Source organism: Protobothrops mucrosquamatus, unplaced genomic scaffold, assembly GCF_001527695.2.
Source record: "Protobothrops mucrosquamatus isolate PMUCROS unplaced genomic scaffold, P.Mucros_1.0 scaffold557, whole genome shotgun sequence".
Classification (NCBI taxonomy): domain Eukaryota; kingdom Metazoa; phylum Chordata; class Lepidosauria; order Squamata; family Viperidae; genus Protobothrops; species Protobothrops mucrosquamatus.
In genome coordinates, this window is record NW_015386860.1 from 54,098 (window position 1) to 69,223 (window position 15,126).

Sequence of the window (15,126 nt, forward strand, 5' to 3'; positions counted from 1 at the left end):
CTTACATTCAAAAGTCATGAACACGAGTTCTTAAGAAAAGAGCAGCTTGGACAGCAACAATAGCACATGAAAAGACTGCTTCTGAACAAAATGACTGAACTATCCTTCATTGTGTATCCTGAACCATGTTTAACCGCTGCATGGACTTTTAATATAAAAATTAGTATGATGCACAGCAGAGGCTACAGCTGGAAATGGAGGTGGGGGTAATGCCAGGTGCAGAAAAACTAAGGAGGTCACAAAAAGGCATTTCTCAGCTGGTAGATTAGTTGCTCACACAACTTGTACTGCAACCATTTATTGTGTACACAATGGTTATAAAACTTTACAAACCAGCCCCTTGGCACGGACATGCCATGGCAGAACACAGCATACTGTACATGCCTGTTATCCATCGCAAGGAACATTGCATGTTTACTCCTGTAAGTATTTACTTTTAATGAAGCTTGGGATGATCACACTAGTTTTCAGGTCTTCTTAGAAATCTCACGTGGATATTGCCTGGAGGGCATTTACCAGTGTCTTTGCTAAAGCTAGTAAATAGCCTTCTTTATTAAATAAATTTATACCACCAACCAGCTCACATACAATGACTATGGGTGGCATACAGGTAATCCTCAACTTAGGACCATAATTGAGCCCAAAATTTCTATTGCTAAGCTAAGTTGTTAAGTGAGTTTTGCCCCATTTTCTTGCCACAGTTGTTAACTGAATCACATGCCAGTTGCCAAACATCCAAGTTTTGTTCATGTGACCAAGGGGATGCCGCAACAGTTGTAAGTGTGAAAAACTATCATAAGTCACTTTTCCCAGTGCTGTTGCAACTTCAAAGGATCACTAAATAAATGGCTGTAAGCCAGGGTTTTCCAACTTGGGCTGATGGAAGTGGTGCTCTTGGTTTATATGTTGAACATTTCATTGCAGGCAAACATCTCCATCCCAGTTGGCTACTGTGTACCAATTGTGCATTGTTGCCCTTCACAGACACCATTTTATTCTGAGTTACTGGGTTGGTAAAAGGTTGGGTTTTTTTTTTAACAAGCTCATTAATGGAAAGCTGCAATCTTGGAAGCTGATTCCTTCCTTTCTCCCATTGATTGTGGATATACCAAATGAGAAGGAGTGACATACAAGTAGTCCTCGACTCACAACCACAACCCAGCCCAAAATTTCCATTTCGAAGCAAGACAGTTGTTAAGTGAGTTTTACGAACTTTCCTGCCATAGTTGTTAAGTGAATCGCCGCCGTTGTTAAGTTAGCAATACGATCGTGAAATCTGGCTTCCCCCTTGACTTTGCTTGTCTGAAGGTTGCACATGGTGATCACATGACCCTGGGAGACTGCGACCGTCATAAGTACATGCCACTTGCCGAGCGTCTGAATTTTGATCACCTGATCACGGAGATGCCGCAAGGATCTTAAGGGTGAAAAACTGTCATAAGTCACTTTTTCCAGTGCTGTTGTAATTTTGAATAATCACTAAACAAATAGACTACTTGTATAAGAGGGAATTAGGGATGAGGGTATGTGGGGTAAGGATTGAAATCTGAATGGGAGTTCTTGCATCAGCTTCTTTTCCAACTGGTTTATACTTAAGACTGAACTGTGGAAAAGCCCTTCCTCTTTATTAGCACTCTGGCTGAGGAATTCTGGGAGTTGAAGTCCATAAGTCATAAAAGGGCCAAGTTTGAAGACCCCTGTTCTTTATGATGCCACACAATTCTTTACTCCTTTGGCTGCAAGTGACCCATACTGCTGCTCGTGGCTGAAGAGAAGTGGATCTCAGGTGTGGCTCTTTGCCATGGACCTGGCTCTTAGAGAGGTTGTGAATGCCTTATCTGGATCCGCCCACAGTTAGTCTTTGCCAAATGATTTGTGTTACTTGGACATTATCCTGCCACACCCAGGAGCTGCTCACAGAAAAGTGCCAGCATTTCTCATGCCATCATAACCATGATTGGCACAGAATATATTCTTTTATATAACACATGTCCTGTATTAAAAAAGACGTGCCTAGGTATGCATAGATTGATTGATTCCATTTCTAAGGCTCACTTCAACATTTAAGCATGCATGTCTCTTTTCATGCATCACACCATTGTCAAGAAACACATTATGTAGTATCTGGGCATTTCTCTCAGATGCAATAGCCTTTGGGGGCATGGAGCTGCCTCAAGTGAAATGTGAACCGAGATTTAAGGGGCATTGAAGAAAGCTCATGCTTTGTGGAGACAATAAAATGGCACAGAGGCAGGCTCCCCTCTTCTATAGGTTTGCTTTGTCTGATCTTCTGCTACTTGGAAGAGGTACTAATAATAAAAACCCGCATATCTGGGGGAAAGGAATGCTTGTAAGAATAGCAATTGAACAGGACCAAGGCTAATAGCTTAGCATCCTCAAACTTGATGCTTGCGTTTCTTTATCAAATCTACGGCTGATCCATCTTCAGGGTCACCCTTGAATTATTTATTGAAATATGTGGATTCCTGAACTGGCAAGGGAGTAGACATAAAGACCTCCGAAGTTCCTCCAATCCTATGATTCTATGATTCTCTGGTTGGGTATCTGGGGGCTGAACCCTTGTTTTTCCAACTGTTTTTTGTCATGGAGAAGATTGATCTATGTGGCTGCTAGGAGGCACAGAATCAATCAGTCAAATCAATTCCTTGGAACTCTAGAAACCCACCAGAATTTGATGGGCTTCTGTGAGAGTCTTAACAACAAAACTCACTTGAACACAACCAGGGAGTAACCATAACCATTCTAAGATGCAGCAGAAAGGGTGAGGTTTGTTGGCTGATATTCAACTCCTCTCAACCCCCCCAAGAAGGACCATTCTGTCTCTTATTCCAGGAATATATTTTTTTAATGAACAGAGCTTGCAAAACTTTGAAACCCCTGGTTCAATCAATCCCCATTTCAGTTCTCTTGCATGATCCCTGACCTAGTATTTGCAGAAAGGCAGGTCTATGAAAATAAACAGCTGAGTTTCTCAACTGTCCAGTTATCCCACCAGCCTACATACACCTTGAGAAAGATCTGGGGGCATGTCCCAAAGGTGCTTTTTCGGGAAGCAACTGGACTTTCTTGTTTTTTTCTTTGAAGACATTTTGTTTCTCATCCAAGAAGCTTCTTCAGCTCTGACTGGATGGTGAGGAATGGAAGGATTTATATTCCTTGCAGACAGCTGGTCATTTGCATTCATTCAGAGAGTTGTTGAAGTGGTTTACCTGTGTCTTCAGGGTCACCTGAGTAGTGTAAATGTGTGTGGAGCCTTCTTGGCTGCAGGATATTTTTCTGCCCTGTGTCCCTTCACTGTTGAAGACAGGCCCAGGCTGTTGGGGATGAGTCTGTGTTGTCTGCATCTCAAACTGAAATGCAAATGGTTCCTGTAGTCTGCAATGTTTTTTGGAAATCCGTTCATATTCCCCGCACCATTTGAAGGCTGTTCATCCCAAAGTGCATAGCTAAATGTTTATGGAGGTTCTCAGTCATCCAGGTTATGGTTGTCCCAAAGGCACTTTTTCAGGAGGCAACTGGACATTCTTGTTCCTTGTTGCATAAGGATTGCCCTCTTGAAATCTGAGAAGGCTCCAACTGAGCATTGACCTTTCCTCCTTGCCAGAGCAAGGCTGAGCAAAAAAAAAAGATTGGATTTCAAGTATTGGTGGGCCTCTCAGACAAAAGTGCCCAACTTGTTCAGGAGCAGGCATTGTGCAAACACTGAATAAGGTGGCAGACACTCCGATAAAGGTCTCAACCAAGAGCCTTCAGCTAGATCCAAGATTTGGAGGTTAGTAAAGAAATCTGAGGTGAATTGATTCATACCCCTTGCTCTCTGCAAATGAAATACAATGAAAAGATGTTCATTCATATTCCTGAGTTAGCTTAATACAAATTCAGTGTAAGCCAAATCTACTTGCAGCAGAGTTGGAACAAAGGAAAAATGGGGGCTTAGAAGCTAGCCTCATATTTATTTTATTTTGGAAAAGCGTTGCCTAATTTTAAAATCCAAACCAAGTGGGAAGTAAAGCAAATGGTTCTGTATCAGCTTAAACCTTCATTTTTTATACTTTGTAATCTTGCCAATATTGGTTAGGGAAAGGGAGACATGGACTAGGAAAGGTGGGGTGGGGAGAGAGAGATGAACTCCAATTGAAAAAGTAAGCAAAAGCAGACTTGGAAAGGGACAAAGGGCAGATCTGAAAGGCATTAAAGCTTTCTTTTCTTAGTATCTGAAAATTGGCTGGGAGGAGGAGGAGGAGGAGGAGGAGATGGCTGTATGAAATACATTTGGCAAGCAATTTTTGGATTTTTAAAATAAAAGAGTCCTACGAGACAAGCTGTCGGGGAACTGACACAGATAATTAATTAATTGAGAAGTGTAAAAAAAAAAGGCAATCTGATGAAGGAACTTGCTGGCACAACACAAATTTACCTGACTGATATTTGTGGTCATTGCTGTTCGCTGCCAAGACTCTGTAAGCAGCCGTATGGATTTTAGAAACAACTGAAGGGTGGTGAAACTGTACTTTGTGACAGATATCAGTTCAACAGATAAAGATCTGGCAGATCTAAGGGAAAGCTTTTGATGCAGTGGTGGGATTCAAATATGTGAGCAACCGGTTCTCTGTGTGGATGCCGTTTCCAGAAGTCCGTTCTGGGCCAGGGCAATAAAAAATTAGCTACTGGTTCTGCCGAACTGGTGCAAACCGGCTAAATCCCACCACTGTTTTGATGCCTTCATTCTGACAGGCTGCTAATAACCTCTTCACTGAAAACTCTTTTCAAACAGAAGAGAAAGTCTTTAAACACTGTGGAGCAGGATTCTTCTAAGTCAATATGCAGAAGGCAGGGCTGTGAGGCCTTCTTCATGTTGCTATATTAAAGACAAGAGTTACCCTTTGCTGTCTGATGTGCAGTGAACTGTTCAAAGTCCATATTCAGGCTGGTTAATTGGTTCACTGATTGCAAAAAGTCAACCAGGTGTACCAGATGACACGGATTGTCCTTTGGAAGGGGGCGGACAGCTGGCAACCTCTAAGTTAAACCCAATTTTTGCTAATGCAATACTTTAAACATTGACTTAGGAGGAATTTAGCAGAAGAATTTAACTCTTGGCTCATCTCTTTCCATTCATTCTTTAAGAAAAGACTCTCCAAGAAACTGCAGGACAGACTAGCAAGTCTTTTTAAACCTTTCCCTTTCTTTCCCCTTTGATTTCTTATCAATTCCATTCCTAGTAGCCACTGGGAGTGGCTTGTTAATGCTCCTATACGGTAGTCCTTGACGTACGACCACAACTGAGCCCAAGTTTTCTGTTGCTAAGGGAGACAATTGCTAAGACAGTTTTGCCCCATTTTACGACCTTTCTTGCAACAGCTGTTAAGTCAATCACTGTATTTGTTAAGTTAGTAATACGATTGTTAAGTGAATCTGGCTTCTCCATTGACTTTGCTTGGCAGAAGCTCACAAAAGGGGATCACATGACCCCGGGACACACTGCGACCATCCTAAATATGAGTCAGTTGCCAAACGTCTGAATTTTGATCACTGTTATGCACTGTTATATATGAATCTAGAGTTTACACTCTAAAAAAATTAACCACATGTGGAATTTTTCTTGGCAATGCTGGGGGGGATTAAATGTTCCTCTGAAGCTACTTCAGGCCTCTTCAGGGGTCAGAGTCAATATTTTAGTCATCCTGTTGCTGTTTATTCCAAAAAAGAGGGAGGGGAGGGTGTTTGTCTTTTTCTTCTCCTTAAATTCTTTAGAACTTTTTTTTTCTGCTAAGGATTGAAGTCACCCAGTGCATGTTATCAGACTTGTCCATTGTAAGATTCTTAATAGCTGAAAAGCTGCTAAGATCCACTTTCCCAAAGTGATTAAGAAATGAGTTTGGCACTGTACCTATAAGGGATACATTGCCATTCTGAGCTTGATGGAATTTGCTCAACTCTGAGGTATTCAACTAACAATCTGACTGCAGAACCCTCAATTCCTGCTGCTTATTCATGAGGAGCAGCTGTCCAGAATGCAAGTGGGCAATCTCAGATCCTCTCACACCCTCCTTTATCCGGATAATCTCCTTTATCTGGATTGGCCAGTCAGAAAACACCATCTAGGCACTGATCACGTGTCTCCACTCCTTTGAAGACATTTACTTCACCATGTATCCTACTGGAAGCAGGATGAATTCCTGAACTGTTAGTTTGGAATCTTTAAGCAGGTCATCAAACATTCACAAGGGATAATTTGGAACTCGGCTTTTCTTACAGCCTGATGAACTGTCAGCCCTTCATAATTAGCAGTTTTGCTTTGGCCTCAATATGGCATTCAGATCCCAGATACATTTCCCTAATGGGCATGGATGGGTGGGTGATGGCCTGTGTGGGCTCCTCCAGTGAACTTTTATCCAGTGGCTATACCCACTATCAAATGTCTCTCTGATTGGCAAAATCATTTTGCATTTGTTGGGTATATGGTGAAAAAGATGCCTCTCAAGTAACACGGTTGTTAAGTGAATCTGGCTTCCCCATTGACTTTGCTTGTCAGAAGGTTGCAAAAGGTGATCACATGACTTGGAACACTGCAACCGTTATAAATATGAGTCTGTTGCCAGACATCCACATTTTGATCACATTACCATGGAGATGCTGCAATGGTCGTGTGAAAAACGGTCATAAGTCACTTTCCTCAGTGCTGTTGTAACTTCAAACAGTCACTAAATGAACTGTTGTAAGAGGAGACCCACCTATACTGTCTTCAATCTCTTTTTCCTTTGTGTGCATGACAACAGGGGAGGGGTGTAACTTGGATTCCCCTAATTGATCAGAGGCACAATTGTGTGCCCTCCACACACATTTCTTGAACTGAGAGATTATTAGACATCCCTTAGTATTTGCTTGTGTGATATAAAGCAATTTGCTTCTCGGTTCATCCATATCAAGCAGTTCTTTGAAGAGCAAGAATACAGCTCTGCTGCTTTGTCTGATTAATTAGCAACTCTATAATTGATTGGTTAGCCCAGTGGTTCTCAACCTGTGGGTCGGGACCCCATTTGGGGTCGATCGACCATTTCATGGGGGTCGCCAAGCAAGGCTGTCCGCCATTTTTTTTGTCCGCCATTTTTTTGTCCGCCATTTTTTCCCCTTTTCTGGCGGGTGCCTTACCTCCCTTGGGCTGGGCCAGCTGGTGGTCGGCCTGCTCCGTCTCTGCTGCTTGCCAGCTATGCCTCGGCCAGCGCAGGGGGCGGAACCACGCATGCGCGCGCTCCCGGGCAGGGAAAGTCCTCGACTTATGACCGGTTGGGTAGTCCTCGACTTACGACCAGTTTAGTCCTCGACTTATGACCGGTTTAGTCCTCGACTTACGACCGGTTTAGTCCGCAACTTACGACCGGTTGGGGTCACGGCATTAAAAAGGTTGAGAACCACTGGATTAGCCTCACCAGGCATTTAAGTCATCTTGGCTTATCTAGAAAGCTAAAGAGAGAAAAGATTGGTTTGTGCTTCAGTCAGAGACCACTTTGGAAGATCTGTGCTTTAGGGCTTGAAATTATATTCTGGAAGAAAGAAATAGCAGGCCATTTTTTGTATTATTATTCATTTATTTACTAAATTTATTTGCTCCCTGTCAACCAACTCTGAGCAGCTTATAGTATCATAAATAACAATAAAGACAATTAAAAGTTATAAATATTAAAATGTTAAGTATTAAAAGATTAACATCAATAAACAGCTAGGTGAAAGGATCCAAGTGCGTAAACAGGGTGGAGATAGGGTTTTATCTAATCTACTCGTTATTCCAGAAAGGGCCCCAAGTCAGTTAGCAGAGCCACCTTTTAATCAAGACAACTGTGTGAATGAAATTTGTCAGGACTGGAGCTAAGCTGGGCCCAAAGGCTGGTGAATATTTCCCCCCCCCCTCTATCAGCTGCATGAAATGCAACTGATACATCTTTTCCTTGTGTGAAAGAAACTACAGTATTCCTGCTGAATGGTCTATCTGTGGCATAGCGGAGGAATGGCCCTGATAGTGGCCTTCTTTCGCCAGCTCTAAATGCGGTTAATCATTTGCTCTGTCTGGTTTTTTTCTTTTTAAATTGTTGCAAAATTTAGTTCACAAATTAATTCTGATCCCTTTATCCTTGAAGACTGATATAGTGTGACTAAGCATATTTTAAAAACTGGCTTAAATCCGCCTGCTCCCACCCCCTCCCAAAAAGAATTGTTGTACAAAAGCAGGCACGACTGCAGACTCCTTGCTGATTTGGGGGGTCATTTCTCAGAGCAGCAGAGAAGCTACACCTGGTGAGTGCTTTTGATTGCTTCTTCTGGCAATTACAGTGCCTGCTACAATAAGCAGAGTTATCTACGTGGACATTTGTGCTAGACTCATCTGGCAGTGACTGCAGGTAAATTCATGCCCTGCAATGTATACTATTATATTAGACACTTTTGGGATTGTAAGGGAATGAACAACAATTGCTTAAAGACTTGTCTGGAGTTCGTGAATTTTGGGGGGATATATCTAAGCTGAAACAGATTGCTTTGAGATGGATGAGATATGCTGGTTTAAAATTGAGCCATAACGGAGCCATAATTGGAGTTGTAGCTTTCTTAACTCTCAAGCTAGATGCTGATACTTCAAAGAGTAGTTCTGACTTTTCTAAAGCCATCTTCTCAAATGGGGTGTAGGGTTTTTGTTTTTTGTTTTTTGTTTAGCAAGGCTTCTTTATTGTTGAATAGGAGCTGGCCAGTAGAAAGTTAAGAATACAAAGTTTTCCAGCTACTGGTGACACTGAGGAAAATTAGATCTATTGAATTCTGCTTAAGATGGGAACCCAACCATTAAGTGACAGCCTGGTCTTCTTGAAGAAGAAGACACAGTCCACAAGTTCAGCTCAGTATATGCTATGGACTGTGTTTCATTGCTTCTGTGGCAAAAGCAGTTACTTCTGGGTTCATGATGGTTCCTCTTCCACTTCTATTTTAGGACATCCACAAAGTCCATCTTCCTAATCTACTGTGCTTGAGAGTCTGAAGAATTTCCAAAAAGATGGCCGGGAAACCCAAACTGCACTACACTCGAGGAAGAGGAAAAATGGAATCTATCCGCTGGTTACTTGCAGCAGCTGGAGTTGAGGTCTGTTTTATCATGCTTGTTGCAAGCCTACGGCACAAAATTCAGCTAGGGCTCTGGCTGGCATCTCAAAAATGATCTTGTAATAACAGCATCAGAGATTGACCAATGATTCACCCTTGCAACAGATTCTTCACAAAATGGATGGGTTGATACGCCCGCAGGTGGAAGAATCAAAGCATTCAAAGAATATTTTTTCCCCTTGGGTGACAGGGATCCCTTTCTTTTCTCTTGTGAAACAGATTTTTCAAACTCTTAGAGAGGCTCTGGATGGGTGAATTTAATGCACTTGAAGTGCAAAAAAGAAAAAGAAAAAAAGAGCTGATATGCAATACGGGTTTTGGGAAGGTTGATATACCTGTTTGGACAATGAAGTCAGAATCCAGGAGGGGGATTAGAGTGGTTTCCCATCGAAGCCATGTTTTGCAACGGAATTAAAATTACAAAGCTGATTACCTTTTCAGGTAATATGCTTGTAAAGCCTTTTGCTGTGTTTAGCTGACCTTGCTTGATTGCAAAAAGCTAAGCAGACTTGATTTGATTAGAATTTGGATCAAAGGGCACTAGGAATGTTCATGACCATATGCTAGATGAGGAAATTGAAGAAAATATTCCTAAGCAAGGAAAGCAAATTGTGGTCATGAAAATTGCAAAGCTGAAATGATAGGCACTGAGGTCACCTTAAAGGATTTGTGACCTTCTGGAGCTGGAGCTGTGGCAACCTCTTTGCAAATGCACAAGGTTCTTTCAACAGCCATTTTGCAAAGGCTTTTTCATAAAAAATTTGAATCAGCCTCTACCCCCAAATAGGAAGCTTCTGTTGCATTGGCTTTTTTTTTTCTTAACACATGTTTCAAAAAACGTGCCAAGCGTGAGCTAATTTCTCTAAAATGACCTTATAAAATGAGGAAAAAGCATTTCATTTTATTTCTGCATTGCAGTTTGAAGAACAATTTTTAGAAACGAAAGAAGATTTGGAGAAGTTGCGCAGTGGTGAGTTGGATGCAAATTTTCAATAAAATTTATTATCCATTTTTATGATGACATCAGGGCAAGAGTTTATAGGCACCCTGCTTTGAGGTGAATTGAATGGCATCATCTGAATTGCAAAGATTTATTGGGAGTTTGGGAAGTTGACAGCTTGAGTGTTTCTAGATCCAATCTTAAACAGGGATATTTTCTTTACTACTACTACTACTTAGCCCCAAGGAGGACTCCATATATCTTATCTGTAGACTTGGATCATCAGTGTGGATCATCAATATGAATGATTTGGTGGCACTCAGAAAAAGAGCCCTTCCTATGATGAACTTCATTAGATTTCCTCAGCCAGCAAAATTGTTCGTAAAATTGCTGGGAGTTGAAGCCTAGAAATTAATTCATATTAATTAAATTTTATCCTGGTTATACATGGATGGTGCTCTGGTAAGGTGTGCTGCCTATCCCGAGGCTATAATTCTTGCATTTTTAACGTGGGATTTTTTAAAAAAATTGTAGCGCATATTAAATAGCCAGTCAAATCAATTTGAAATATTCAATTAACATTTTTAGTTTCATTTGAATTGAATTTCTATTTTCTGAATTGTTCTTCTTCTCGTTTGTCTTTTACCAGATGGACGGCTGCTTTTTCAGCAAGTGCCCATGGTGGAAATTGATGGGATGCAGCTGGTGCAAACACGAGCCATTCTCAGCTATATTGCAGCAAAATACAGTCTCTACGGGAAGGATTTGAAAGAGAGAGCAATGTATGGGGTTATGACTATGTTTATTAAAATCTTGAATTTATTATAAACTTGTAACAGAAATATAACATATAATACAGATGCAATTTGAGATGCAGCATTCAAGAGACTAGCTTTGGATGCCAGATCTGGACTGCAGTATTGCAAACAACCACTAGATGGTAGCAAAAAGATGGATTATTTTGTAGCTGTTTGCTCCCATCTGCTGGTCACTCCAGTTTTTGCAATCCAGATCCAGTGATATTATTATTTTGCCTGCCTGGTAAAATCTTTCATTTGGACTTCAAATGATTGGAACAAGTAGCTTTTTAACATTGTTAAAATGAGTAGGAAAACAATGATTTAAAAAGGAAGCTGTAAGTGCATGTAGCAAGACTTTGTTTTTGAAAGCTTTCCTCTGAAGCAGGAATGAGGAACTTATGGTCTTCCTGGTGTTAATGAATTAAAACATTCAGCTTCTTTCAATATTGGCCATATTGGCTGGAGTGTTTCATTTGAAGGTCAGCAGTGTTGTGAATTCCACTCCTGCACGGTGATCTTAGAAAAATATGTTTTATAGAACAGCAGTTGTGGAAGATATTTTAAACCCTTTTCCCCCCCAAAACAGTCAGTTCCCTTCCATAGATTGCCATTTATTCATGCAGCTTTAATGCATTAATAAATGATAATCTATGAAAGGAAACTGACTTTTAACTGACTGAACTGACTAATCTTTAATGCAATTAATGCATGCAAAGTGGAATCAGGCATTAGGTTACACGCATTAACTAAGAAGGGCGTAGAAATAGCTTCTATCAGGTTTAAATTTCTCAAATAGCCTTCCCTCCCCTCCTAAAAGTAACTACTCATTTTAAATATTTTTTATACGGATCAAGATAGTATATACGTGTCCCTCTAGTCATTTGGGGCCCAGTTCAGTGGCATCTAATTTTAAAGATATTTTCTCTCTCCACCTTGACCATGTCTTTCAGGATTGACATGTATGTGGAAGGAACCACTGATCTGATGTTAATGGTGATGACGCTTCCTCTGCAGCCTGCTGAAAACAAAGAAAAGCAAAGCGCCTTGATTATTGAAAGAACTACAACTAGATATTTTCCAGTATACGAGAAGGTAAGTAATAATGAGGCGTGGGCTTTAGGACTCGTCTTCCCCATGTATTTCCCTCCAGTTGGGTTGAACTAAAGCATTCGTAATCCCCCTGGTTGTACTGGTTAAGGATGATGGGGGTTGTAACCCAGTCTGTCTGGAACCTACCAGCATGAGAAGATTGGCTCAGAACTTATACCCTCCAGTAAATGTTTCCAAGATGTAAATATGGACAAGGCAGAATTTATTTATTGAATTTATTTATTGAATTTATATCTTGCAATCAGAATTCTCTCCAAGCAATGGTTACTGGACTCTAGTACTACCTTTGAAGAGTGTGGAACCATCCATTGTATACCACCGGTAACCAAAGCAATTATTTTGCTCCTGTTGCAAATATTGCATTTGTTAGACATGTACTAAGGAAGCTTACCTTTGAAGGTCTCCACTTTGCCTTTTGCAATCTTAGTCCCCAAATATCTTCATCTTATCTTGGTTTCTTCACATTGTAGATTTTGAAAGACCATGGGCAAAATTTTCTGGTTGGTAATAAGTTTAGCTGGGCAGATGTTCATCTCTTGGAAGCCATCTTAATGCTTGAAGAATTCAAGTCTGATATTCTCACTAAATTTCCTCTGCTGCAGGTAAGGACACTAATACAATTGTGGGAATTGGCAAGCTATGTGACTTTAGTATAAGGCAGTCTGTATTTTCACAGAGTGTAAATGCAGACACTAGATTGTCAGCCACTGATGGGAACTATTTTAAAAGAACCACTGCAGTTACCAGCATGCCATGATGATGATGATGATGATGATGATGGCTTTGATATCTGTAATCTCATGTAGTGAATGAGTATGAATTTCTATCCCTTTGCTTAATATGGATGATATTCAGCCATAAAATATGGATGATATTCAGCCTTTCTGAAATGTAGGCATTTCTAATCACTGCCCATGCTGATACATGGCACATGCTTGGGAAAAAAACACCATCTCTTCCAAGTGCAATCAGGATTTTGAATCTGTTTCATGAGGGTGCTTAAGGGCGCTTTCTTGTTTTTCCTTAAATGTGCATATTACCTGATTCACCAGACACTACACTGATAGGTCTCCCCAATCTAGCTGCAGAAGAACCTTGTGGCACCTTTCATCAATACTGTCTCTAATTGAAGTTTCTTTGAAGTTGCTAACAAATATACCTTATTGGTTACAGATCAAAGATCTAATAACACAAAGTTCCCTTTAAAAACCTCACCTGCTCACTGCACATGTCATGAAGTATCACAGCTCTTTGATACTTTGCCAGATTCTTTCTTTGCAGCTTAGCCTGGATTTCAGTTTGAACCTATCCAAATTGCTCAATATTTAAATGCTATTTCCAATTGCTCAACCATCAGGTGATTTGATGGGCAAAAAGGAGTGTAGAGGGAAGACTAGAAGGGGGAGTGAGAGAGGGAAGAATGGAAATAGATTGGTAGTTTTTTTCCAAATACTGGAAAGGATTTGGGAGTCTTCCACCAAGAACATCCGAGATAGATTACAAAGTATCGAGAACCATAAACCTACATATTATCTGTCGTACATGATTCTTAGTCAATATAAACTCAATTAGTGAGGCATGAACTTTATTTGAAGAATCTTGTTTCTGTAGAGGAATTATATGAACACTAATAATCTACCAATTTTGTTGTATAGATTTGAAGGAGGGAAAAGGAAAACCAAATCTCACAATAGTTCTGCAATGACAACCAGTTCCTCAAGCTTTTACACTGTAATAGTGTGCATTTTTCTGCTAATTTCCATTTACTTTTCAGAAGAACATTTTGAAATTAAGATTTCTGGCCTGACCCATTGTCATGTTTCTTTGCAGTACTTTGTACTTTGTTAGCACTTAAAACTTTTAGTACTTCAACAATAATGATTGCTAGCTTTACATTTTCATTTTGCATCTAGAAATATATAGCATTTTCAGGCTGTAAACTCATATCTTATTTTTCATTGTTTCTGAGAGGATTTTCTCTGTCTTTCCTAGGCTTTCAAAACAAGAATAAGCAATATTCCTACAATAAAGAAATACTTGCAGCCTGGAAGTCAAAGGAAACCTCCACTGGATGATAACCTGCTTACACAAATAAAAAAAATATTCAATCTCTAAAGAGTTTTTCAAATACTGGCGTATTTCTACTAGCATACGTTTTTCCCCAATATATTGCTAATTTTAAAGGATCCTATTATTAGAAAGATAAACTAAATAAAATTGCAATTCCTTTTACTTTTATAATCATAATCCTTTGGAAACAGGGAAAAAATAAGTAATTTACATGAAAAATATTTTTAAGGCCTTGTATCTAAAATTATCGTGTTTTTTTTCACATGAGCAAATAAAGTCTATCTTACCCCAGAATATGATGTTATTGCAGTTTATACCTTTAAAAACACCCAGATGTCATTAACTCCTGTCTCTGTAGTTGTTACTATGTAGTAATAACTTAAGAAAAAGAAGTCAATAAATTTCTCTTTTGTTACCATGTAATATGTAATTCTGCACATGTCTATATAGAAGTTAATCCTGTCGAGTTACACAGGGGTGTCAAACTCAATTTCATTGAGGGCCGCATCAGCATTGCGGTTGCCCTTGAGGGGGCCAGGTGGGTGTGACCAGGGTGGGTGCGGCCTTCTGGGTGGGTGTGGATGGAGTGGGTGTGGCCTACTGGGTGGGTGTGGATGGAGTGGGTGTGGCCTACTAGGTGGGTGTGGCCAGCTCTACATCATTCGTGGCAAGGGTGTCTGTGGGGGCCTGGGCAGGAATGGGGCAGATCTGAGGGTCTCTGTCAGAAGGGGGTGGGACTAGGGCAAGTGCCAAGGCATGGTCCAGTGGAGAAGCCTCACTGTTCCTCTCAGGCCATCTGGGGGGGCTGGATGGTGGTGCGAGCTGACCGGAGCTCTGGGCAGCAGAGGTCAAACACCCAGCCTGGCCCTTGAGCACCTGTGGCACCAAGCCCAGACCCACTTCCCCAAGGAGGCGCCCAGCTGCACTTACCTCCTCCTCAAGGCTGCTGCTTCTGTGCTTGCTCTCCTTAGCCAGGTTGCTCATGATGGGTACAAGAGCAAAGTCAGAGGGAGACCCATTCCCTCTCCATGGGAAGAG

At 40.8% G+C, this 15,126-nt stretch overlaps 1 protein-coding gene across 3 annotated transcripts; it reads left to right on the forward strand.

The window, feature by feature from the left end:
- Positions 1–8,268: 8,268 nt before the first annotated feature.
- Positions 8,269–14,378, forward strand: LOC107288551 (glutathione S-transferase). 3 transcript variants are annotated; one of them, XM_015817176.1, is made up of 7 exons: positions 8,269–8,417; positions 8,999–9,148; positions 10,087–10,138; positions 10,758–10,890; positions 11,859–12,000; positions 12,489–12,620; positions 14,011–14,133. In XM_015817176.1, the coding sequence occupies exons 2-7, from the start codon at positions 9,062–9,064 to the stop codon at positions 14,131–14,133; spliced, it is 669 nt and encodes a 222-aa protein (XP_015672662.1). In that variant the 5' UTR covers positions 8,269–8,417; positions 8,999–9,061. The 3 variants fall into 3 exon arrangements, with proteins under 3 accessions (XP_015672662.1, XP_015672663.1, XP_015672664.1); XM_015817177.1 differs by having other exon boundaries at positions 8,269–8,313; XM_015817178.1 differs by lacking the exon at positions 8,269–8,417 and having other exon boundaries at positions 9,062–9,148; positions 14,011–14,378.
- The last annotated feature ends 748 nt before the right edge of the window (positions 14,379–15,126 follow it).

Coding starts and splice junctions, on each gene's coding strand:
- LOC107288551 (XM_015817176.1), top strand. CDS start 9,062: ATGGCCGGGAAACCCAAACTGCACTACACTCGAGGAAGAGGAAAAATG. Junction 9,149..10,086: donor TTGCAGCAGCTGGAGTTGAG/GTCTGTTTTATC, acceptor TCTGCATTGCAG/TTTGAAGAACAATTTTTAGA. Junction 10,891..11,858: donor GATTTGAAAGAGAGAGCAAT/GTATGGGGTTAT, acceptor CATGTCTTTCAG/GATTGACATGTATGTGGAAG.